The sequence below is a fragment of the Equus asinus genome, chromosome 3, assembly GCF_041296235.1.
Source record: "Equus asinus isolate D_3611 breed Donkey chromosome 3, EquAss-T2T_v2, whole genome shotgun sequence".
NCBI classification, from domain to species: Eukaryota; Metazoa; Chordata; class Mammalia; order Perissodactyla; family Equidae; genus Equus; species Equus asinus.
The window spans coordinates 98,767,704-98,794,204 of NC_091792.1; the positions used below are offsets into that span (position 1 = coordinate 98,767,704).

Here is a 26,501-nt window from a genome sequence, read left to right on the forward strand (position 1 = left end):
TGACTTGTTCAGTAAAGGAATGGAAGGGAAGACAAAGTGGAGAATAGAATTTGACACCTGGAACATGGTGTCAGGGAAGTGGTGTATCATGAGATAAGACCCAAAAGTATAATTGTGTTTATGAGGGGCATAGTGACTATCACGGTTTTTCTGGAGCACAGAGTACGTGAAGAGACTTAACTTGTTGTAGGTGAGGGCGCAGAGCTAATTTGTGATGCTGGTGTGGAGGGCCCTAAGTTGTTAGGAAATGATGTCTTATTGGCAGGTATTAGGTAGGTGATTAGTGTGATTGGCTTTACACGTCGGAAAACTAAATCACATTGAAGTGTAGAGGACGTATGAGAAGGCAGAATGCTATCAGAGTAATTCCATTGAGAATTGAGAAACTGACCTGGACCAGGGCTATGATAGAGGCCATGAGTGGGAGCAAGGCAGTTACATGAGTTTATCATCCAGGACGCCAATCTGAGCCTGAGCTGGTTTGTGAAGGTCTGCCATTGCACATGGGATAAGACTTTTGTTAAACAAGCTGCTAGCTGTCTTGGCTTTTTGTGAATGTTCTGGATGCTGTGGTTGCATCACCTAGATTCCTCCTTCAGGACTGAGACGCTCATTCCCCACAGCCAGGAATTTGGTTGCTGACAGCTCACAGCTGAGTTTCTCCCTACAACTGCCCTAAGCCAAAGGGAGCTGCCTTACCCAAGGTTTTGCTCCCTCGAAAGGGGCAGCCCACATGGAATGGCTTGTCCATGAGGGGATACAAAACCCTGGCCCCATTTTCTCACTTAATTCAGGACTACTGTGAAAGACTGTTCCAGCCCCAGAGCTACCACTGGGGTCGGCTGAGGTCTCCTTTGCCATTGCATCACAGTTCGTTTCCCTCTGACCATTCCTGCTTCCCTCGCCCCTCATAGGTTTTGCTTCTGAGAGCATGCTCCAGTAGACCTCCTGCAGGCAAAGCTCAGAGTCTCAAGTCTGTTTCTGGGAAACTGGATTTAAAACATTCAGTCCCAAAAGCAGATGTTGGTAATCATTCTCCGTCATTGGTTGACATTCCCTGTTGTCATACACAGAAATGTTAACTTAGAAGTAATTGCATCTTCCAAAAACATTTCATCCACTCCCAGGAACTAGTTCAGACATTGGGGAAATCTAGTTCTTTAATGACTATACCTGATACAAGTTTAAATAGGCTTTTTCACCTATAGGTACTGAAGATTTATTTCCTCCCTCTGAATCACTTTAGATATCATGGAATGAATCACTCCGTGTGTAATGTGAATATGAATCACTTCCAGGGTGGTACTTAACTTCCGGGAGAGTCAGGTTTGTCATTGTGGATGTCATACAAACATATTTACTTGTAGATAATATAGATTATACGATTTTTTACACATAAAGGATACATTTATTTCATTTTATTTTCCTAAGTTTATTGTTGTCCCTTCTATTTGTTGTTTGTTGGGGTGGAGGGAGCTGGAAATAAATTGTGATAGGATATTGGAAAGGTGAACTCCTGAGAGGATGGAGTATAAGATTTGTGCTGAGAACATTACCAGATACATAGTAGGTATCAATAAATATTGTTAAATAAAAATCAGTAACTGCACAAATAAAATTTAATATGAAGTCTGTGGGAGCTCTGCAGGTGGAAGAGATGGACAATGATGAAGGGCCTAAGGAACACTTTTAAACGCCAGATGTCAATCTCAAACTATTTAACTATGTTAAACTGAGTTTTACATGTTTTTGAGTTTATTAGTATATTTTGTGTAATGAGGTGATAAATTCTAACATTGAATTAGAGGTGTGGTTTGATGCAAAGAATAATTTTCAAAGAGTAGGGGTTTGCATGGATCGTGAAGCAAAATACTTCAGCAGAAATCCAGATAATTTGATAAAGAGAAATATTTTAGATTTATTTATCTAAATAATTCAGTCTAATCCTGTTCTCTCTGCTTAAAAATCTGCATCCCCTATGTCATTCTTGATTTAAAACTGAAAATTAAATAGAGTCCCAGCATGTCTGCTGTGGTGCGACACTCAGTTTGCAATCTTACCTGGCTAGTGTCCAGCTGACACAATGCCTGGCTCCTCCCCCTGATAGAGGGGGAGAGAAAATGTTGCTGTTGATACACTTCCTTCCTCAAAGCTTGGTGAGATTCTTGAGTCTGCCCCTGCTTTCAACTTCCCTCACTGTTTCTTGGGAAGAGGGTGACCAACAGCCTTCTTTGCCAGGGACTATCCCAGGGACTGCCCCAGTTTTAGCTCTGAAAGTCCTTGTCCCTGGACTGGGGCAAATCATGATAGTGGGTTGCTCCAGTAATTAATGACCTTCCCGCTGATCTCTATTAGATAAAGTGATTTGATTAATTATTGGTCTGTGCTAGATGAGGCCACTTCCCTGAGAGAAATGAGAAAAGTTCCAGAACTGGGCTGAATTAATTACTCAAGCAAATTAAAAAAAAAACAAAACAGCAATATGCTTTAGTATGTCAGTCACCTCTGCTGGCCATTCATCAGGAAAGAACTGAGTGAGATGACTCCAGGAGGGCCTGGGAATTTTGAGGAAGAACAAGTTTTAGATTCAAGGTAGTTTGCTTTAGTTCGGGCCTAGGATGAGATGGATTCTTAGATCAGTTTGTGGGGTCCCAGCTGATGAGCAGGCAATGAGTCAGGAAGCAAGAGGCAAAGGAAGCCAATAAATGTGAGTTTAAAATACTTCATCATGAAGTTAAAGTACATGGTTAGCATCATGTCTCCTATTTCTTCACCTTCTGTCCCCTTCTCACTTGAAACCACTTGTCATACTCTTTGGCAGATTTTTTCCCCCGATTTATGCAGTCATATACTGATAGGTATTAATTGCTAAAGGTATATGCTATCTTTGCTTTTGACTTGATTAAAGTGGAAAGAGGAGACCAGTTTTAACCAACAGTAGATAATAAAAACCTTGAAAAGAAACTTTAACAAGTTTCCTGAAAATGTCAGCCCATTCCGGCTTTGTTATGGGAAGTCAGAGAGATTAATGTATCCACCGTTGGGCCCAAGTGTGAATGAGTGGCAGTATGTCCCTGGAGGCCTGATGGCTGCAGAGGAATCAGAAGTTCAGAACTTCAAGAAAAATTGAAGGAGGAGGAATTATGGTGCTTTTAATATAGCTATCCCTCTCCTTGGGCTTTCTTCTAGAGCTCAATTACTTGAAAACAATGGAGGGTTTGTTTTTCTTTCTACCAGAAGTGTAAAGTATCTGCCATTCAATCAGCCACTTACCCCATCAGCACCCTCCCCACCCCATCAGATAAGAAGTGGTGGATCCACTGGATAGTAGTGGCAGATGTTTATTGAAGTTCTCATGGATTTATAGCTCTCAGTTCAGTTGCTATAGGGATGATGGCCCAAGGTACCATTTTATTGTGCCCTGATAACTGCAATAGTCTAACTTGTCTCCCTACTTTCATTCTTGCTGCCTCCAAATTCATTGTATCATATCAGCCAGAATGATCTTTGAAAAACATAGATCATATCACTTTATCCCATACCCCCCCCCCCCCCCCCCCGGGCTTAGACTCCTCTAATGGGCTCCTATCACACTTAATATAAAATATCTGCATTCTCTATCAGAGTTTACAAAGCATCACATAATCTGGCCCCTACCTACCTCTCTTACTTCATCACACCCACAAAGCTCCAGCCACACTGTTTTTCTTTGTTTCTTGAATGTTCTAAGCTAATGCCTAAGGAGAGTTGCAGTAGCTAGGAGTGGTTCCTCTTTTAGTTCTTGGAATAGCTGGTTTCTTTTTGTTAGTCATCTAGTCAGTCATTTTCTATCATGTTACCGTATTTTAAATCTCTGCAAACCACCTTCTAATGCGGTCATTTACTTATTTATTTCTGTCTGTTTTTCCTCCTCAAGCAGACTGCAAGCTTCACGAAAGCAGGGATTTATCATCTTGTTCTGTGCATTGACTGTGTCAACGAAAATAATCCATAACCAATTTATAAATGAAAATTTGGGAGAGTTTATTCTGATAGAACATGAGGACCATGGCCTGGGAGAGTCCTTCCACAAAGGGAGGGAGCACTCCAAAGAAGCAGGGGTATACAGGGTGGTTATATACCCTCAAAGAGGACGTTTCACATATGATTGAAATGTCCCTCTTACAATAGTCACAAGATTGCCCTGTCGGCACAGTGTTTGATGGACACAGCAGGTAGTGGGTCTGCTATCTTGGTGGGCGTAGCAGGAAGCAAGTCTATGGTCTTGAGCTGGGTGGTCACAGGTGAGCACAGCAATCAGTTCCTAGCCTAAGGAAAGATGCTTAATCTTTAAGGAATTGCCAATGTTGGGAGGGGGAGGGAAGCTGCACCTTTATCTCAAGGGCCTTTGTTCTTGCCATAGGGAATGTCTAAAGCAGATATACAATGCATGCTCAACAGCCATGGTCAGGCCCTTTTGGAAAAACAAGGTCAGGCCGAATTAGGTTTACACCAAATGGCTTCCTCATTTACTCCAATATCCTATTGCTTGCCATTTCTATTTGTCAACTGTAAGTCCTAGAACAGTGCCTAATAGATAGTTGATACTCAGTAAATCTTGTTGAAGTGACCGGGTTTCTATCCTCAAAGAGCTTGCAAATCTGGTTGCATATCAAAGATAAAGTAAATGAAAAATTAAATACAGAAAACAAGAAACACAAGAGATGCTAAAAGGCAGTATGTGATTATTATAAAAACTTTTTATCATAAAGTATTGACTTAGTTAAAATATAAAGAGGACGTGACACCTCATATTGCCATCAATCATTGATAGGTATACCAGTGAGACTGTAAGTTCTAAAAGCCAGTTCGCACAAGGAGAGGGCAGAAGTCATAGGTGGAGGTGGCTGGGAGGGGAGAGGAGGGAGGGGAAGGAAGGAGGGGGTGTAGAATGAGTAGGCAGAGAATTTGAATGCACACAAACTTCAGCTCCTGCGCGTTTGGCAAGGGCAGCCTCGCTTGCTCCGAGATGAAATTCTTAATATCTGGAGTTCAGGGTGAATGAGAGTGGGATGAAATATTTTGAAGTACAACTTTCCACTTGTAAAGAGTTTGACATTTCTTGGCTTGGTGAAACAAAACTACAAAGTAAGTTTATAAAAAAAAGAGGAAGTTGCCTTTCTTAGGTAGGGGCGTGGTAAGTAAAAACCGTGTACTTGTGGTAGTGGGGGAGGGGCGGAGTGAGGAGGCCATCACCTCCCTTGGAATTGCTAGTCTTTGGTCTCCCAGCCACACAGAGAGCTGTTCTGCACAGCTGCTGAAACAGGCCAGGCCTGCAGGATATATGGGTATGTTTAGTTTCAAGAGGACATTTGTTTTTCTAAACTCCTTCTCCCCTTTCCAAAATCTGGCAAGCGTTAGTCATCTTCAACTCGGCACGAACCCACAAGTGTGCGTGTGTGGCTCGGCGAGCTCAGATGAGGCCACGCCCTCGCCCTGAGGCGCACACTGACACACTCAGACAAGACTTGGCCAGATTGCGCTCTTGGCCCCGGTCAGAGTGGCTGCTCTCGAGCCTCTAGCCCCAGGGCCGGCTCAGCCTCCTCCCCTGAAGGGACCGCCCGGCTGCGCCGTGCCAGAGCCGAGCACAAGGAGGAAAGTTTGGCGAGCCGGGCGGAGTTGGGCCGCCGGAGGAAGGGAACCAGGAGAGAGGGATCTCCGCTCCAAGTTTGCGCGGCCGTCGCCGAGTCCCGGGGGCCCTGCCCCGCCGCGCACTACAGCCCCCGGACCTCAGCCCTCCCGGCGGAATGCGCCTCGCGGTCCGGGTCCGAGGCAGGCGCTAGAGGCGCGGCCAGAGACCAAGGGGAACTTCTCTTTCGAGCTGTCGCCTTGGGCCCTCATTGTCTGCAGGAACTCTCCGGAATCCGGAGGGGGAGGACTGGATCGCGCTTCCACTGGGATTCGTCAAGAGTTCCGGCGGCAGCTGCGGCGGCTGCAGAGTCTCCCTTTGTCCTCCTAGGACCTCCCTCCCTCTTTTTCTCCCTCCCTCCCTTTCTCTCTCCCACTGTCAGTTAGTGGGTCCCGCTGCCCCAGGCGCCGGCGCCCTAGCTGCCCACTGTCCCTCACCCCGCGGTGTGTCCCTGGTGACTGCTACCCTTAGCGTCCCCACCGAATCGAGCCGAGGGGGCTGCGAGCAGGAGGGAAGTCTCAGGCCCCTGGCCGCAGGATGGTGGCGGGGCTGTCCCTGGCCCGCAGTCCCGGGAGCTGGCTGGTCCCCGGGCTGTGGCTGCTGGTGCTCAGCGGTCCTGGGGGGCTGGTGAGCGCCCAGGAGCAGCCCTCCTGCAGAGGAGCCTTTGATCTCTACTTCGTCCTGGACAAGTGAGTGCCGGAGGGAGGTCCAGGGTCTTCCAGTGAGGGTGGCACTGGATGAGCCGTGTCTGGGGAGGCTGAGAAGTGTGTGCGCCCTGGGGAGGGGTGTTAGAAAGCGGATGATAGGTGCCCTGTTGCTATGTCCGTCCGAAGGGCAAACGCTTTCCGATCTGTGCGGGCTGAGGGGCGATGGGAGGAGTCTGGAGCTGCTTGGCTTTCTGGGGAGGTGGGGAAGTCACTCCTTGCCAGTCATGGGGGCGTCTTGGGAAGTGGGAGTGCGGCCGCTTGGGGTAGCCTTCTGCGTCCCTGGAACCCAGACAGGACTCATTCTCGGCCCGTTTGTCCTCACCCCCTCACGGTGGCTAAAGTTTGCCTGATTTTATCCTGATCGCAGCGCTGTCATTGTAGCCAAGAAAAGCCTAGGGTTCACAAACCCAGTGTGGTTTCATTTCCGGCAAAAGAAGGCTGTGTTTATTTTGAAGAGCCAGGATCCTACTCCAAACAATTAACAGGCAGGTGGTCCCCGAAGATGGGTTGAGTGCCTTGATTCTTGTAGCACCAAAGTTTCAGTTACTGATGCTGTTGCTTTGCTTGAAGAAGAGGGTAGACTACCCCCATGTAACTGTTTTGTTTTTCTGATCAGTTCAATTTCATTTTTCAGGTCTGGGAGTGTGGCAAATAACTGGATTGAAATTTACGATTTTGTCAAGCAACTTACTGAGAGATTTGTGAGGTATTTCTCCCACTTTACTTGTCTAAGCAGGGCAGTTTGAGGTGGAGGGAAGTAGACCAAAGTGTGGGTCTCCGTTTCTTTGGGAAATCTTTTGCAAGGAAAGTCTTTCCTGAAATGTTGATTTCAGGAAACTAAGTGCCTCAAGGTCGTTATGACACACGTGCTGTTATTAGGACAGCCTTTCAATTGTTGAGGGCTTATTTCATCTGGATCCCAGACACTTGGCTCAGGCTGGGGAAGCATCTTCAAATACTATTCCAAATGTCTTTTCCTTTCTGAATTTTCATCTGTTTCGAATTTCAGTTATGCTTTCTCATAATTTATCACATTAAAAAAATTTTATGCTAATAGTATCCATAATATATTTTCCTTGCCATGCAATTCTTAGCATTTTAGAGGTCCTCATTAAAAAAAAAAAAAGTGTTGGTAAACTTCAAATGAACATGTGTTAATAACCCACTACCAGAAAAGGCACTTGTGTGTGTGTTTAAAGAAACGACTTGTGTTTACACAATGTGTGGGTGTGTGGCTGGTTTAAAATTTAACTGTTCTATATATGCAATAAGCCTTACTAGGAAAGACCGGTTTCCTCTCCTATAAAAAGCATAACTGCTATGAAATCTAGCTGACTCTCTTATTTAGAGGTAACTAGGAATTAGTGGCATCCCTCTTTAAAAATAACCCCAGGATGCCACGCTTTTGAGGGTTTTTTCTTTTTTTCTCCTCTTTTTTTAAAAAGAAAAAAATGCAAAAAGCAAATGCAAGTTTATCAAGATAATGGAAAGGACACAAAAAAAGGAACTGTATCATTAAATATTGCTTCTTTCAGTCTTGTTAGCCCAAATGTTTTCTGTAAAACAGGCTTGGATGATCAAAACATTTTGAAAGTCATGTTGCAAGTAACTTCAAACAATCTGTAGAGGCCTAGGCAATCCTTGCTTTCAGTTATTGGCAGCAGTAAACTTATCCCTATAAAAATGTATGCTTGTCCGTGTTTAATCATCAGTCTCCTGCTTAAGAAGCCAAGTATAACACTCTCATTTCTGAACAGGGTCTGGGGTGAAACAGTCTAGGAAAGAAAAATAAACAAGGCCCTATATCCTTAAATGTCAAAGGCAGGAGAGACAGTTGTTTGTAAATTTTCTGACATAATCCAAGAGTGTGCAGAGAGTATGACATAAATTTTGATCAAAAGTGATGGATTATTTTCATACGGCATTTTCAAGAAGTGGGACCCTTATTATTTGGTCTGGTTTGCCAGTTGGAATTCTATAATACATAGTCTCTGGCTCAAGTTTAGTTGCTCAGTTACTTGCTAACAATATATTATAGGAAGTGAATAAAAGGTAATTACTGAGTAGAATGACTTTTAAAATATGTATGAGCCTTTGAGATCATTCCGATCTTAGTTTATAGATCTTAGTTTTATATTTTTAGTTTCAGATCTTAGGAATAGTTGCACAAGAACCATTCTGTGAGATAAATGCCTAAAGCTTAAAAGATGTAGCTAATGGGGGCATTTGTTGCCAATTGGAAGTATGATGTCTGAGACTTGGAAAACTGAAAATGCCTCATCAAACATGATTTGTTAGTCTCTTTCACATTGTCCATGACACTCTTATGTGTTCCCACTTTGGGATAACTTGTGTATGAATTCGTATCAGAGTTGTGGTCATTAAGTCAAACTGCCTGCTCCCCAGCCCTAAATATTGCTTGTGATAATCACTGTGAAGGGTTTGGCCTTCTTTAAGGAGATGAGGTAGACCACCAAGGGAAGAAGTGTTTTCTATGAGGATTTTACATTGGTCTAGAATTTATCTTTCTAATTCGTCTTTTCCTAAATGACCTGTGGATCATGGAGGAGTGTGTGAGTTCTGGGAAGTACGGACTAAATCCAAAATGACTTCTGCAGTAATGCTAAGCAGAGTTAGTGTACTTACTTAGGGAGCGCCATTCAAAAGAAGCCTGGACCATTCAGTGAGACTGCTTTTAAATGAGACTTTCTAGCTATACATCTGTATTGTATCAGTATTTCTTTTAAAAATGTTTTAACTGCCTCTTTTCTTATTTTGCAGCCCTCAAATGAGATTATCTTTCATTGTGTTTTCTTCTCAAGCAACCATTATTTTGCCATTAACTGGAGACAGGTTAGTGCATTATCTTTCACTGCAGGCTTTTAGTAGAGACTAATCATAAAGGAATGATTGATATTTCCAAGTGGTGATTCAGGCCTCTCAGCGGAACCGAGCAAATGCAAAGACAATTCGGGTCTCTTTACTAATAGAGGGGAAAGGAGGTATGAGTAATATAAAAGAGCAGATCATCTGGAAATCAATATCATTCATATTGGCTGTGGAATGTACAATGAAACCCAGATCTCTGCCTTAGTTGTATATTTACTGCTTCCTACCTTTCCCTTTCTCTGTTACTGTAAGTAGTTCTACATCTTTCTTATTGATGTAATATATTAATCAACTAGGAATTTGAAGAACATTAGGGAGGAGAAAGATATGGATCTATTTGGATAATTTACTAGATTCAGCAGACATCCTGAATCTCCAGTTTTACTCTGAGGTACACTGATGCTGAATATTTTTACCTTTCTAAAGGCACTTGCTTACTATTTTATATATAAACCCATATATGTGTGTGTGTGTGTGTGTGTGTATTTACCTATATATCATAAAAGATGGGGCTTTTTCCAAGCCAATGTCACAGTATTTCATATGACCATTTCTATAGGTTTGAACCCATTGTGGCAAGTTAGAAGTAGTTGTTGACATACTTTGAAGAATGGCTGCTTTCCGTGGGATCAGTTTTGCTTGCTATACCATGAGTTCCACAGTAGGGAGATTTTCTTCTTCATTTTTGTATCCACTTCATTTAACACAAAGTATGCAAGAAACTTCTTGCTCAGTTCTTGTTGAATGAATGAATGGATTAGCATTATTTTGAAATCAAATTTCTCCAAACTGTAGTTTTAGCAAGGGAGGCTGATGTACTTTGTTTTGCATAATATATAGATTTATGGAAAGTTACGTGTGAATACAGTTTTTTAAATAAATTAATTTTTTCTTTACAAATGTCAAGAGTGGGCTGGCTCCATGGTGTAATGGTTAAGTCTGGTGCATTCTGCTTTGGCAGCCAAGGTTTGGTTCCTGGGCACAGACCTACACAACTCATCAGTTGTGCTGTGGCAGCAACCCACATACAAAATAGAGGAAGATTGGCACAGATGTTAGCTCAAGGCTGATCTTCTTTAAGGAAGAGAATAGAAAGATTGGCAACAGATGTTAGCTCAGGTCAAATATTCCTCAGCAAAAAAAATTGTCAAGAAAGTATAATATTTAAAGGGACTCAGGGAGAGAAGTTATTTATAATTCACAGAATTGATTTGGAAAATTATATGTATATAATCTTTTAATTTTTTTTGTGCTTTAAGTTTCACTTCTCCTGGAGAGGAAATCTCTCTGTAGGTGGGGAGTCCCGCTTATGACCTTGCACTTCTCATTGATACTTCCCTTCCAGACTTTCTTGTGTGCCTGTGGGTCTCATCAAGGGTCAGAGCAATAGTCGTCCCTTATGATCCATATACACCCTTCTATACCCAGTGATAGAACAGTCCTTGCCTTCATGAAAAGAAATTTTCTCAGTTGCCCAGCTTAATTTCCAGAGAAACAGCTTTGGATCCAGCCTATCCATTAGGAGAAAAAAGGAACAATGTTATCATTTATGGAGTGCATATATAGAGAAAAGCACTTAGCATGATACCAGGCACATAGCAGACTCTCAGTAATTGTCACCTGCATATGTTGTGCCAGGTTCTCTGTTAGGTACTTTACATATGGGTCCTTCAGCACTTTGAAGATACAGTGTAGTCACTGGTTGACAAGACTGGTATTGCTTACACATGCACAGAAAGGATTTAAATCGTTAAACTAAATTAGAGATTCTTCCCTCAGTGTTGGTTGAGTCTGACAGGGGAGAGGTTGGAATGGGATAAAAAGGCTTCTATTTCAAGAGGCAGCATAATGTTGCAGTTAAGTCACTGAACCAGTTTATTAGCCAAATGGTCATGGACAAGTTACTTAACCTTTCAATGCCTCTAATTTTTTCCATCTGTATAATAATGATGATGACAATACCCACTTCATAAGATTGTTGTGAGGATTGAAGTCAGTGAATATGGAGAATATAGGACAGAGTCTGGCACATATGTATTCAAGAGTTGAAAACTTTGTTATTATTATCACTATTATCTGGAGCTAGGGGATATGTAGTATTTTAATGATCAGGGAGGAATTACCCTTATATGAAGAGATTACTATCCTGCTTGAAAGGATTTATAATATTCCAGGAAGAATTTTAATAATGCTACTTGCAACTTATTTTATATATAGTTGGCTCCTTCGTCTCTTTTTAAATAGAAATATATTCAGTTTTAACAAATTGCACCATCTGTGGCATGTTGAGTTGGTTTGGGGTGGCAGAAAGTACACTAAGAAGTTCTGGGTTAGAGTTCCAGTTTTGCCACTTACTGATTTAGAGACCTGGGGAAAATCATCTACTCAGTGCATCTGTTTTTATGTCTATAAACTGCTGCCATAATCTGCCATGTTTCCTTAAGAGAGCTATGAAGATTGAAATAAGACAATGTATAGAAAAGTACTTTGTATATCACAAAACAGACTCCACAAAAGGATATTATTTTCTGCTCTTGGTTGTTCTCTTATGAATTTTATCTCATTACATCAGTAACTTCTCAATTTTCTCTGGTCCTCTATATTTGGATATAGGGTCACTTTTCATCCATTACACACTTTCCAGTGTTTGGAAATAATTCACATATTTAGATGCAAGATCACTGAACAAATGTTTCCACAGCTATTGTGGGTCTTTGTTTCCAAGCCTAGAAATTGGAATTCTGCATGTAAACTTTCTTGATGTCATATATCACCCTCATAAATAGATCTGAGTGCATGAGAAATGCAAAGGTTAAGTATGGCAGGTTTCACAATTTTGGTTTTATTACTCACAGTTCTTCAATACTTTGGTAGATATGAGAAGTACGCCTCTTTCATGTTTCTCAGAGTGTTGCTAAATATTCTCAGGAGAGGAAGCAAGTGTGGAAGGCAATAAGTCCGCATGGCAGGGCCATGTCTTCTGTTAGGGTTTCAGCATGGCATCTGATGCTATGTAAATGCATGAATAGAATAATAAACATGGCAAGAAATGATCAGTTGTACATTTTATATACTCATTTAAAAACCATATTCTTTTAAATATTTCCATTTGGAACACTCCCTTTTCTCTTGCCCCCATGATTTTTATCTTCCCTATATCTGTTAGTCCATCCATTCACCTACCTACCTACCTGCTTGCCTACCTTATATACAATGTATTAAGCATTGTGGGCTCTGAGGGTAACGCAAAGATGAATAATCTAGCATTTGTGAGAGTAGGGGGTGTGCACATGCACATAAATGGCTCCAGGCTGTAATATAGGATCAGGTAAGAGGTAAGCGCTGAGTCTTGATTCAATATGGAAAAATCCAGCCTCTCAATATTAGAGATTTGAATCAAGACTAATTTTAAAGGATATTTTTAGTTATTATATTGCATAATTGGGGATAGTGAATTATGCTCAGTTCTGTTCAATATAATCTTAATGATATAAAAGTGAGGTACTTGAAAACATTTAATGAACAATTATTATGTGTCAGACAGTGTGCAAAATGCTTTCCATTCATTACCTCATTTAATCCTCATATAAACTCCGTGTAATACATACTATTATTATCTCAACTTTACAAATGAGGAAACTGAAGCTAAGAAAGGTAATGTAGCTTGTCCAAGGACACATAGTTAATAAGTTGCAAGCAATATATTAGCCAGAATGGTCTCTTAAATTATAAAGTAGATCATGCCACTCTCATGCTTAAGACAATCTAATGGCTTAGAATACAAAGCACACATCTCCCAATTGCCTAAAAGCCCTACCTGATTGCCTCACCCAGTCCTCTCCTGCCACATCGTGTGCCACAGTCTAGCCCATTGGCTTTCTTTCTATTCCCTGAACAGGCCAAGTTTGTTTCCACATTAGGAACTTTGCTCTTTCTCTGCCCCATGTCTTCCCCTGGCTCGCTCAGTCTTGTCATTTAGGCCTCATCCCATGTATCACCTTTTTTGAGAGGCCTTGCCTGGCCATCATGTCTGAAGGCACTTTGTCCTTCCTCCTCAGTAATCTCTCACAATACTCTATTTGGTTATCACTTTTTGAAATTGTTCTGTTAATTAATCATTTTTAACTCCACAACCCTAATGTAAACTACATGTGATCAGAGGGGCCTTCTTTGTCTTGCTCACCCATATATCCAACACCCAGAACAGAGCCTGGCACACAGTAGATGCTCAATAAATATTTGTTGAATGAATGATTGAGTTGGTCTGACTCTATTAACTGCTATCATATATTTTCTCTCTTTGAGAAATGATAAATGATGACTTGTGTTTGTAATTTTCCCATTCCCACTCTTATAAATCAGTTATAAGCATTTCCACTTCTCTTTTCAGTTACTTGTCCCCAAATTGAAAAAGTCATATAATTGTTTGACCTGAGCATAATAATCAATTACCAAGAAAAAATATTCCTTAGGGAAACTTGTAGGAAATTAAAGAGAAGTCATTTGATTGTTTAGATAATATACATCTTTCTGTTATCTGAAAGGATTTCTTCTAATTCCTTAAAGTCTGAGTTAGAAATTCACTTGTGATAAAATAGTCTTTTGTGAGAGTTGGTAACTTAAAAATTAGTTCATTCATTTTGCAGGGAAATTTGGCAGTATCTGTAAAAATGTAGAAGCTTCCTATTAGCAATGCTACTTTTAGGACTATGTCCTGCTGAAGTACTGGCACCAGTGTGCAAACACAGGTATCTGCAAAATTAGACACCACAGCATTATTCATAATAGTGAAAACTGTATTCAATCTAAATGCTCATCAATTGATGATACTATAATTAAATTAGAGTATATACATAGAATGGGATACTATACAGTCATTAAAAGAATTAGAAAATCCATATATATTGACATAAAATATATCTAAGATATATTAATTGAGAAAAGCAAGTTGCAGAACACTGCTAAGTATGATTTTATTTCTGTAAAATAAAAACAAAAAGAATCTTTAAATGTTTTTATGGTGTGTATGTATGTAATCATAAATACATGGAAGAAAGTCTGGAAAATATGCAACAAACTGCTAACAATGATACTGTTTTAGCAGTGAGATTCAACGTGGAAAGAGCCTTCATATTTTTAATTTCCATACATTTAGGTTATTCAGTTTTAGGTCAACATTAATATACTATTTGTAAAAAATTAAACAAATGCTTAAATTAAAAGGGAATGTTACTGACTTCTTCTGTAGCCAGAGATAGCTATGTTGGAATCAGAATGGAATTCAGGGGTTGGAAAGAGTCAGCATTAGGAACAGAACATGTCCAAGTATTACCTTGAAGGGTGCTGAAAGCTCCTTGTTAAAATGAAAACATCAGCATTGGACCTTGGGTCAAATAGACATAGGTGCTATCTACTAGCTGTGTGACCTTGGACAAGTTACTTTACTCCTTGCTGTCCAATTCCCTTGCCAGTTCAAAGAAGCTAATGATTCCTACCATACAGCAATGTTGGGACAATTAAATGCATGTAATGCATAAGAAGGCCTAGCTGATGACTGGGTAGGAAGGAGGCTAAGGTTGAAATGGGATTTGGAGGTTATCAATGTACACCATCATCATCATTTTCATCATGTGCCAGAATTCTAATAGAAGTTTAGAGAAGTCAAGTGACTTTGCTCGATGTGACAGCTAAGTAGTTAGAGCCAGGATTCACGCTCCGGTCTGCCTCCTGAGCACGAGCACTTCACCACTGCACTGCTTCAGTCTTGCTCTGTTCCTCTTCTCCAATTTTCACAATTAGTCAGAATTTGTCATAATTCAAAGACAGATTCATGCTCTAAATTTATTCTGTTTTCTTACAAACCAGTGAAGTGGAGAGAGGAAGTGACTGTAGTTTTTTTTTGCTTGTTTGTTTTTAATTCTATTAAGGAAGCACTTATCCTGTTTAGAAAAGTCGGCTTTGGCCACATATTGTGCTAATCCTGAGAGGTCCGGGCATGGCAGCAGCTCAGAATCTAGTGATGAGTATGTTAATAGTTACTTTCAGTGAAGTCCCACATCTGCTTTATGAGTATGTTCCAGAAAATTAAATACATTGTTACTCATGCCTGGGAGACAGACCTGGCATGCTGAAGGGGTAAAATGCAGAGGTCAATTTCTCATGGCTCAGTCAGGCAGTGAATGGGGAAATGGAGTAAAAGTATACAAAATGCAGCAGGTGTGGACTTCAGGTGTGATCTGTGTACCCTGCTTTGGTAAATGTAGGCTAAACTGGTTAACGTTTTTTCACAAAACCCTGATTGTGCAAAGCATTTTGTAAGCAGAATTTGTGAATCCAGGACCGCTACCTGGGATTCATTGGTCTGGACTCTGGACTGTAGAGATCTTGACATATGTTGGCTTTAGAGTGACGTGCTAAATAAACAATAAGCATGTTTTTATATAAAGTGAAATAAGAGATAACCAAACCTGCCAGTTCCTAAGATAATAGAATATATTAGCCATGTTTCTGTTTAGAAAATAACCTTCTACTCCTTTGAAACCTTTACAAAATTTTAAGTTGAGAAGCTAGTAGAAAACAATTACTTTTTAGTAATTTATCCTTCATGCAGTATGTAGTATAGCAGTATATAATAAAAAATAAATAATTAGAGTGAGTATATTTGAATGAATGAACAAATTTACCCTCATATAATTTTTTCTTTTTTTTTTTTTTTCTTAAAGATTGGCACCTGGGCTAACAACTGTTGCCAATCTTTTTTTTTTTCTGCTTTATCTCCCCAAACCCACCCTGTACACAGTTGTATATCTTAGTTGCAGGCCCTTCTAGTTGTGGAGTTTTTTCTTATTTTGTCAGTCTGGTTAATACTGTGGTTTATTAATGGAAGGAGACAATAAAAGTAGTAGATAGAGTTCACTGGGCACTAACTGTGTATCAGACATTTTGCTAATGGGCCGGGCCTATGGCTTACTTTAACAAATAGAATGCAGCAGACATAAACATGAAACTTCCAATTCTAGGCCTAAGCCTTAATAAGGCATAAGAGTTTCTTTTCTTCTGCTCTTGGTAGCCAGCTGCCATATAAAAACTTTGACTACCTGAGACTGCCATGGTAGCAGGAAACTCAGCCTAGCCATGTAGAGAAGCCACGTGGAGGAGAATGAAGACTCTGGTCAATAGTCCTAGCTGAGATCCTAGGCAATAGCCAGCAGGAGCACCAGCACTAACTTGCTGACCCTGTGAGTGAGGCCGTTTCAACACTTCTAGCCATTCCAACTTCCCTGCTGACAACATGTGAAGCATAAGAACTGCCCATGAAATACACAGTATCATGAGAAACAATAAATTGTGTTTACACCACTAATTTCAGAGTAGTTTATTATGCAGCAATAGATAACCAAAAATAGGAATTGTGACTAGGGTGGGAGCTAAATGACCTTGAGGAGATTGATAGTAAAGACTGGAAGGGCCAATTGTTATTGGAAGCTGAAACACAGATGACCATGTATGTAGCGGTGGAAAGTTTGGTAGAATGGTGAAAAATAGAAAATGTACATAATGAACCTGTAGATATAGCTAAGGAGATTTCCAGGAAGAATGTTGAAGATGTCTGTCAGCTTGTTTCAGCTACTTATGATGGTGTATGAGAGGCATGAGATGAGCTAAAGGAGGCAATCTTCCGTTTTCAAAGAGGATTTAGAGAAAACATAGAGCAGGACTTGATGGATTTGAAAATAAAACACTTTCTTATCCCCAGTCTCTCTTGGCAAAATACTCCCTAATTTAAGAAATGCCCTTAGATCAATGAGCAAACCCAGATTTCTGCCTGTGAAATGAGGCACCAGAGGAAAAATCAGGTAAGGGTGCAGTTGAAAGACCCTTTGTTATGACTTCAGAAAGATTTAAGATGATGCCCTGTAGACCCTCTCATCTAGACAAGAAGGCTTGTAAGAATCTAAAAGATGTGCCTCATAGATACTCTCAGGTAAACATAGGGCATCTAAGAATCTTTTGGTATATGTCTCACCTAAGTTACAGCCTAAAGTAGAGAGGAGCTTCTTTTGAAGAAATTTTGTGCATGTGGCTTTTGTCCAATAGAGTGGATCATAATTTGATACACAGAAGTCTCACAAAATTTTTTCTTTACAAGATAAGTGTTTTTATTCCCATTTTGCAGATAAGGAAACAGCAACTCAGATCCATAGCAAGTAATGTAGGAAGTGGGATGGGAAACACTGTGATTCCAGGTCTTAACCCTTGCCTCCCCTATCCTGCTCTGAGGGCTGAACGTTGGCTGTAGCCTGGCTTAGTTCCTGGGGGACGAGAGGAGTTGAGGCAGATGCTCTTGTTTGGTTCCACCTCTTCTCATGTCTGAGTGTTCTGGTAGGTGCTGTCCATGTTTGTCAATGGAATCTGAGGACTTTGTTCTTTTTTAAAATTTTTTTCTTTTCTTGAGGTCACATTGGTTTATAACATTGTATAAATTTCAAGTGTACATCCTTGTATTTTGGGTTCTCTATAGACTGCATTCTGTTCACCACCAAAAATCTAGTTTCCATCTGTTACCATACATATGTGCCCCTTTTCCCCTTTCACCCTACCCCCAACCCCTTATCCTCTGGTAACCACCAATCTGTTCTCTGTATCTGTGTATTTATTTGTTTGTCAATCTTGCACATATGAGTGGAATCATACGGTATTTATCTTTCTCTGTCTGACTTATTTTGCTTAGCACAATACCCTCAAGGGTATTATGGTATATATATACACTATCCCTTCTTTATCCATTCATCTGTTGATGGGCACTTAGGTTGATTCCAAATCTTGGCTATTATGAATAATGCTGCAGTGAACATAGAGGTGCATATATATTTTCGAATTAGTGTTTTCATGTTCTTTGGATAGATACCCAGCAGTGGAATAGCTGGATCATATGTTATTTCTATTTTTAATTTTTGAGAAATCTTCATACTGTATTCCATAGTGGCTGCACCAGTTTGCATTCCCACCAGCGGTTGTACAAGGGTTCCCTTTTCTCCACATCTTCTCCAATGCTTGTTATTTCTTATCTTTGTAATAAGAGTCATTCTGATGAGTATGAGGTGATATCTCATTGTGGTTTTGATTTGCCTTTGCCTAATAATTAGTGATGTTGAACATCTTTTCGTGTGCCTCTTGGCTATCTGTATATCTTCTTTGGAAAACTGTCTGTTCATATCCTCTGCCCATTTTTTGATCAGGCTGTTCATTTTTTTATTGCTGAGTTATATGAGTTCTTTATGTATTGTATTTTAGTTTTAAAGATTATCCTAGTTACTCAAAAACCCCTTCAATAGAAGGACTGGCAAAATAGGTAAGGTAAAGAGCATTCCAACAACATGGAAAGGTTTTAAATTAGATTAGATCAGAGGTTCTTCATTCTGCCTGCACATTAGGATACTCTGGGGAGTTTCCGAAAAATACCCTGACCCCATCACAAACCAAGTAATTAGAATCTCTTCAATTAGAGCCCTGAAGAGATTTTTTTAAAAAGCTCTTGAGGTGATGCCAGGCTGGAGAACTATACTATATCTGTAGAGATGTGTGTGAGTAGCCACTGGACTATGTGTAAGTCATTCTCATGGCACCATATAGAATCACAGTGTCCACACGTGGAAAGTGCTCAGCAGATGTGTGTAGACTGATTGGCTGAAATCTGAAAAGAGCTTTGACATCTGGAAAGTTAAGATGATGTGCATTAGGAAGTTCAGGTACTATACAGATACATTGTAGAAACATGCATCCTTAGTCAGAAGTAGAAGGGACTTAAAATTATGCCTTAATTGTGTTTTTTGGGCAAGTTAGAATTCTCCATCAACCATTTTATTATACCATTTTATTATTATGCCACCATTAAAGTAAAAATTTCTTTACTTTAGTTATGATGTCGTGCACACCTTCCATAATCCAAAGTATTGTATGCATGGAGAAAAGTCATTGATGTGGTACAGTGCGTGGCAGTTGTAGTTGCTATGTTTTCTTCCCTTCCCTTCTCATCTTTTCCTTTCCCTTCCCTTTTTATCTTTTCCTTTCCCTACAAAACAGAGAGAAATTTGAGAGATACTAACAGAGCTGAGGTGTTAATTTTATAGATTAAAAAAATGTCAGTGTGTATTTGCCTTTTTCCCCCTCTCTCTCTCCAATCAATACAAATATAAACTAAAGAAGAGTTGATTGTAGAATTTGGTCCTCTGATTCTCAACAAAAAAAAATCAGAAGTTTAATATCTCATTTTATTTGTTTAAATTCTGCCTCTTTTCCAAAATGTATTTGAAGCTATACAGAACATAACAACACTGCAGAAAATAACATATAAAAAGAAATGTTAAGATCTAGGAAAAGAGGAAGTTCCAACATGATAACGACAGGAACTTAGCAGTATTTTGTGAATGAGTAACAAATTTACTGTGGGCTTCCCAATAGTCGGGGCAAGAAACAGTTTACGTAGTCGTAGTTAGCAGGAAGGAGGAAGTATATAGCGATTACTCAGGGATGACAAGAAACGTGTACCGCAAGACCGTATAGGGCACATTGTGTGTCAGGATAGCGGCATCCTTGACTACAGCTTCACAACAAATACCAAAGTAGTTTCAATATTGCTACTCCTTGTAGTTGAAGGCATGACATTAAAGCCAAACTCAGTAAGGCTGATCTTCTAAGATGTTGGGTTTGAGCTGGTCTTTAGAACATGTACATCTTTTCTTCTTTATTTTATTATGTTCTCCCTTGTTTTCCTTTAGAGTTTTCTTTTAGTCACAGTATAGATGAATGAACTTTGTTTTCAACCTACTACATCCCTTTGTTTTCCCCCCGTTAACCGTTTTCTAGTAGAGAAATTTAGAACTTATTTTGGTTGCTTGAGATCTTTCGAAGGCCTGTCATTCGAAGGATCTGTCCTGTCTTGTTTTAGCTTCTGTTTTCCCTAAAGTGACACTTGTTGATGGGGGACAGGCTGACAGACTGTGTAGTTATCCTGGAAGGAGACAAGACCAGGACGCACATGTGTTGATGTTATCGGCTGTGAGCAAGGAACACTTCCTCCTATGGCTGTGCAGCTGCAAAAGTAATAATGGGATTCAGTGCAGGTTAAATCTTATGGCGGCAGGTGAATATGGATAGAAAAGCTGAAGGTGCTCTGCCTCTTCCAGTGAAACAAGCCGGCAGAGGCCCACCTTCCCCAAAGACTCTGAATCCCACATTTGGCAGGTTCCTTCAGCTTAGGGTCTTCTGCTGGTGTTGTCCTCAGAAGTAATGGTGAGCAAAATCTGAACTGAAAGGGGAGGGCGATTTTTACCATGCAAAATCTATCTGTGTAAACTTGAATTTCAGTTGTCTTTTTCATTTCCCTTTTGGCAGCAAACATTAATGCTTAAGCACATGCTGCCACTCATTTCTGGAAAGCACCAAATATTTGGTTTTTGTCTGCATTCAGACAGAATCAGTTTCAAGTTGTTTCTGTAGATACTAAACATAAATATTTAGATAAAACAAGCTTATAAATTATGTAATTTACTCCATCATCTTTGGAATTATGAGCTTTTTTCCTGTGGTAGACTCAAAAATTTGTTGAACACTTACTTTGTAAAAGGCATTGTAATTAAGTTTACGTGCAGAGTAGGGAGATATATTATAAATATTAGGTATGGTGATAGCCCACTGTAAACTTCCAGTCTAGTTAAAAAGTGAAAACATTAAATTAAATTGTTAGTTAAAATATTTTACAGTAGGATGTTTTTAAGAGATGAAATTATTCATTGTAGTAAAAGTTGAACATAGATATGTTTGGGTCATCTTAGAAAAAAGAATGTAACGAAGTTAGAGATAGGTTCAGAACAGGCAGATTTTAAACCAAATATTAAAAGAGACAATCAACATGGGTGGTAGAGATGACTAAATCACGAAGGGGGAAGATTAGGATCATACTTTGAAAGTTGTCTTGTGTTTGCTGGAAACTTCTTGAGATGGAGAACTTATCTGATTATAATTTACATTACAATACTAAAATATAATCAATAAGTTACTTTTAAAATGTGAGTGAGGCTCCAGTGAATGACTCATTTATTTCAAGTGTTTGAAACACAACATTGGAGCATGACAAAATAATTTATTTTTTACTATTTTTGACATATATTTTAATAGCATATGATATATACATATATACACATATACATATATACATATATGTGTGTGTGTGTATATATATATATATATAATTTTGTAAGTTCCTTGATGTTCACATAATACACTTTTTATAATTAAGCTCCTTTTATCTATCATCCTCAGTAGTGTAAGTATTCTTCATGTTTTATTTAAAGCATTATACTTCAGTTTACCATTTCAAGATTTTTTTATTTTGCAAGATATTTTTCTTTGTTTCTGTTTAAAAATGAAAATTCTGAAAATAATATATTAAGAAGGTCTCTGCTGATCTTTTAAATTTAAAATTTTAAAAGGAAGTTTTGAGTTTATTTTGGATTACTTTTGCGACATTATTGTATTTCTCTTTTAAGATTCTTGTGGTTTCTTTATTTTTAAAGAGGTCATTGGAACCTATATTAAAAAAACTGAAAAATGGGTCTTTTCTTACTCAAACACACAAAATAGCTCAACGTTGTAGTCATACTTCATTTAGACAAACCCCATCGGGACGACTAATTAGTAGCGATGGAAAAGATTATTCTATGGTTTTTCACCTTTTTAATTCATATTGCCTCTCTCAAGAGTCCATTATCATCCATCCACCCATTTATTCTTTTATTTGTTCATCAAGTATGTATTAAGTACCTACAGTGTTCAAGAGAATGAGCTGGTGTCTGGATGAGTGAGGAGATGGTACAAAATGACTAGACCGTGAGACTTATGACTCTGAGAGAATAAAGTAGAAACTGTTAATTTCTGTAAGTAAGGGTTAAGTAGTGCTTTAGGAATTTGCAGGTAACAAAGAAAATTTCCAGCTTGTAAGGAGGTGGGGTGAGTGCTTCAAAAATACTTTCTCACTTAAGCCGAACTGCTCAATCCTTGGCTTTTTTTTTGGATGAAGGAAAATGTTTTACTCCTTTGCACTTAGTAAAATAAACATGATCGAAGATATCTGTTCTCAGCTCAAAATGCCTAGAATATACTTAAATTTTTAAAGACATTTCACATTGTTAGTACTTTTATTTTATTTTTTTGTAATTAAATACAGCTGTTATTAAATATTCACTAAAATGACAAGAAGTATGAGGAGCTATCTGCCCTCAAAACCCGTGTTCTTTCCTTCTTACTAAAGACACCTTAGTTGCAATACTGCCATGTTTTCTGAGAAGTGCTTATTGTGATCTTTGCGCATTTTTCTTTTGTTTAATATTATAATACATTATTTTCAGAGGCAAAATCAGTCAAGGCTTGGAGGATTTAAAACATGTTCGTCCAGTGGGAGAGACGTACATCCATGAAGGACTAAAGCTAGTAAGTTCTTTCACATTTATGAGTATGGGAGAGAATGTTTTCTTATTCTGTAATGAGATAAATTATAACTCTCTAGTAAAACTCATAGACTCCATTACATGTTTATTGTAAAAAAAAAAATTTTTAAAGGCTTTTAGTGGTTTTAGGGATGAGACTGATAAAAAACGTTATTTACTGTGGTGATAAGAAAAGTTTGTATGGCATTTTGCCTTTTAAGGAATTTTCCATTTTCTCTGTGGTTATATTCAGACTAGTCACCCAAAGCTAAGAATCTATATCGTTTAAACCTAGTAGTAACTACTCTACAATGTGAATATATGCATATTTCAAATAAAATAGTTAACCCAAATACTCTGTTTGAAAAGCCAGTCTATAATATTTTGATTTTATCAGACTTCAAATTCAGCTTGATGGAACATGCTGCTTAAAAGTTAAGATTAAATTGTGAGTTGGATAATTATTCTTCATTTTCAGGCAAATGATCAGATTCAGAAAGCAGGAGGCTTAAAAACCTCCAGTATCATAATTGCTCTGACAGATGGTAAGCTGGATGGTCTGGTGCCATCATATGCAGAGAAAGAGGTGAGTGTTGAACTGAAACTCTTCTTTACACCCCAGTGTACTTTGCTGAGTATCTCTGTATGTATGGCCTGATATCTGAATAATTCACCTCTCTCTCTCTCTCTCTCTCTCTCTCTCTCTCTCTTTCTCTTTCTCCCCCAATCTCCCAAGGCAAAGTTATCCAGGTCGCTTGGGGCTAGAGTTTATTGTGTTGGTGTCCTTGACTTTGAACAAGCTCAGGTGAGTACAGCAAATCTACAAACTTTAAGTCACATAATTGTCTTAAGGAGAGTTTATCAGATTCTTTCCACTGATGACTTATGACACTAATCACTTGTTAAAAGATTTTCTATAAAAATGGCTGTGTGTCTTGAGCCCCACGTTAATAATGTCTGATTTGATAGGTTTCCTTACTGAAAACAAAACTAATTTTTCAGATGAACATAACTGAAATGTAATGAAGTATATAAAGTGTTGTATGTCTCAACCACCCCTTAATTTAAATTTTCCTCCTTTTTCTAAAGCTCGAAAGAATTGCTGATTCCAAGGAACAAGTTTTCCCTGTCACAGGTGGATTTCAAGCTCTTAAGGGAATCATTAATTCTGTGAGTATTTCTCTGGGGAGCAGGAAAGGCTCATAATTTTAGATACATTTTAAACTGTAAGAAGTAATCTTGATGTCCAGTTCAGGTGGTCATTATCTTGAAGAAAGAGATTAAGAAGGACATTGCTTTGCTGTTTCGAACACAGTATAGTTCTAAAGATCTGGATTTTGTTTGTAAGTGAGACGTAGTATTAGTTCTTGCAAATTGAGCTCTGTGAGCCTGGGTTTGTGATTTCAAGTTTAAGATTTTCATAAACAGTCTTAGACACTTCCATCCTTTGAGCATGGAGTTCCTCACCGCCTTGATATCGTGAAAGTTTTATAGGCTTTGTGGAAGAAGTATGAAATAAAAATTTGGATTGGAATGTGTGATTACCCCTCCTCCAAATATGGTGTTTCTTAGGGATCAGTCAGGCGACTGGAGCCAGAGGCTGAGTACTCAACGGCTGTTGTTGCTCTTTCCATTTTAATGATGAACAGTTTCGCTGGAGCTCATAATATTCCTGTTTGGAATTCAGTGGAGCTGTCTCTGGTGATCGTTAGAATCTGGGTTAACCTAAACAGGCCATGGGGAAGTGGAGTGATGAAATGCAAAGCAAAACTCCGGGGCTTTCACAGCTGAGGTTTATGTTTCATTTTACTGCCTTTTGCTAGAAGCACTAGGAACAGTTGCTATTAAGTATTTACGATATTTTGGTAAACACCATCCTAAAATGCAAGGGAATAATATATATTCTCTAAGCCAAAGCTTTTCCTTTAATCGTTAGGTATTTATTGAACGAAAAAAATCCAGTTTCTTCTGACATTTGGTTCTAGCATTTAAAATTTCTCTTTAAATAATATGTTTTTCAGAAACACAGACTGAGATTTATTGAATTCGTTTCTAGTTACACGTGGGCTTTTTTCCCCCCTAATTAATGGAGATTTTCAGAGAAAACGTAGAATTTGGTTCTATCACGTATCAGTACTTCCAGTGGACAGGCCAAATGTAAATGCAGAATGGAACAAAGATTAAATTATTTTAGGAGTTTACATATATTATCGTGTTTAATTTTTAGGAAAAAATTATAGTGTAAAAAACTAAATATTTTTATAGCTGGATTCAAGATAAATACTCTACAACCGTGATTTGTTTTAAAATATAGGAAAATGAATGGACAGTACAGAAGGGAGGATAATTGGACCCTATAAATAAACAAATCAATGGATTATATTTTAAATGCAATTTATCATGCTTGGGAATTTGCAATTATTTTTATAATTATACTAAGAAGGAGAAAAGAACTCTCTGGGTATTCCCTTTGGATTTTTTTTTCTGTTTATAAAAGGTTTAATTCAAAATTCTCCAGGTGACTAATTGGCTTTTCAAAACTCTCTTCTTATGGGTTATCACCACAGATTTCTCTGTCAAGAAATTAGTAGTTGACCACCAGGGGAGATAAAGGTGATGTTGTTTTATTACATTTATTTGTTAAATTTCATTTTTTTATTTGTATTAGGGAAACTTTAGAATGGAATTTCTAATTACAATTTTTCTCTTTTTTTTTTTTTTTGAGGAAGATTAGCTCTGAGCTAACTGCTGCCAATCCTCCTCTTTTTGCTGAGGAAGACTGGCCCTGAGCTAACATCCATGCCCATCTTCCTCTACTTGATATGTGGGACGCCTACCACAGCATGGCTTGTCAAGCAGTGCCATGTCTGCACCCGGGATCTGAACCGGGGAACCCCGGCTGATGAAGCAGAACGTGTGCACTTAACCGCTGCACCACTGGGCCGGCCCCCTAATTACAATTTTTCTTGCTGAAGTTATTGATGGACTTTAGCTTGAATAAGTTCTGTTGAAAGATTTAGCATGAAATTGGAAAGATTTGTGTTATTTTAGCCACAAATTGCGAACAAAGCCCCGTGAGTTTCATCTGGAGGGGGCTGATGGTTATAGCTTTCATCTCAATATAGTTAAACTTCAGCTCTTTTGTCACAAAAGGGGGAATAAATTATCCTCAGGGAAGCTAGCCTCTGGGGAAACACTGGCAGTAACATGACAGGGTCGACAGGTGGACAAACGGAGCCATTACAACCTAAGTCGATCTCACTAATGGTTGAGGTATTTATCAACATGATAGCTTGAGATTTTTGCTCACTTTGTAGAAACTTAAAGCAATTCAAGCACTTGATCTCTCTTCAAGGCAGAGATTGCTCCACCCCGATAATATACAAAAGTTATAATTCTGCCTTAAATTTGAATTGCACTTTATACTTACAAAGTAACATCCTATCTTGAAAAAATTATATTTGGTATTTAAAACAAATATAGTGTGTCTGTTTCAGAGTAAAGACAGAGGAGAGACTACCCCTGTACTCTTTATGATTTACCAAGCTAACAGATAAAATTGTACTGTGGAATGTACTTACATGAAGCTATGCAAATGGAAGAAATCAGGAAACTTAACTTTTTCAGACGTTTGGTACTATGAAGGGAAGATATTTGCTAAATTGATAGATTACTTTTCCTGCTAGAAGTTATTTAAATACATCCAGGCTTAATTTCAGTGCATTAATTTCTTTGAAGTTAATCTTTAATTGA

General features: G+C 38.8%; 1 protein-coding gene across 7 annotated transcripts in view; it reads left to right on the forward strand.

Annotated features, from left to right (window-relative positions):
- The window catches only part of ANTXR2 (ANTXR cell adhesion molecule 2), a 233,451-nt gene that overhangs the window by 91,088 nt on the left and 115,862 nt on the right, over positions 1–26,501 (forward strand). For 4 of the 7 annotated variants that reach the window (XM_070505556.1, XM_070505557.1, XM_070505561.1 and 1 more), the window contains 6 exons: positions 7,010–7,081; positions 9,157–9,228; positions 22,671–22,752; positions 23,227–23,334; positions 23,485–23,553; positions 23,838–23,918. In XM_070505556.1, the coding sequence (XP_070361657.1) occupies positions 7,010–7,081; positions 9,157–9,228; positions 22,671–22,752; positions 23,227–23,334; positions 23,485–23,553; positions 23,838–23,918 (484 nt within the window). Of the gene's footprint in view, positions 1–5,207; positions 6,358–6,597; positions 6,861–7,009; positions 7,082–9,156; positions 9,229–22,670; positions 22,753–23,226; positions 23,335–23,484; positions 23,554–23,837; positions 23,919–26,501 lie in introns of those variants that run through there. The other 3 variants (XM_070505555.1, XM_070505558.1, XM_070505562.1) reach the window with 3 other exon arrangements.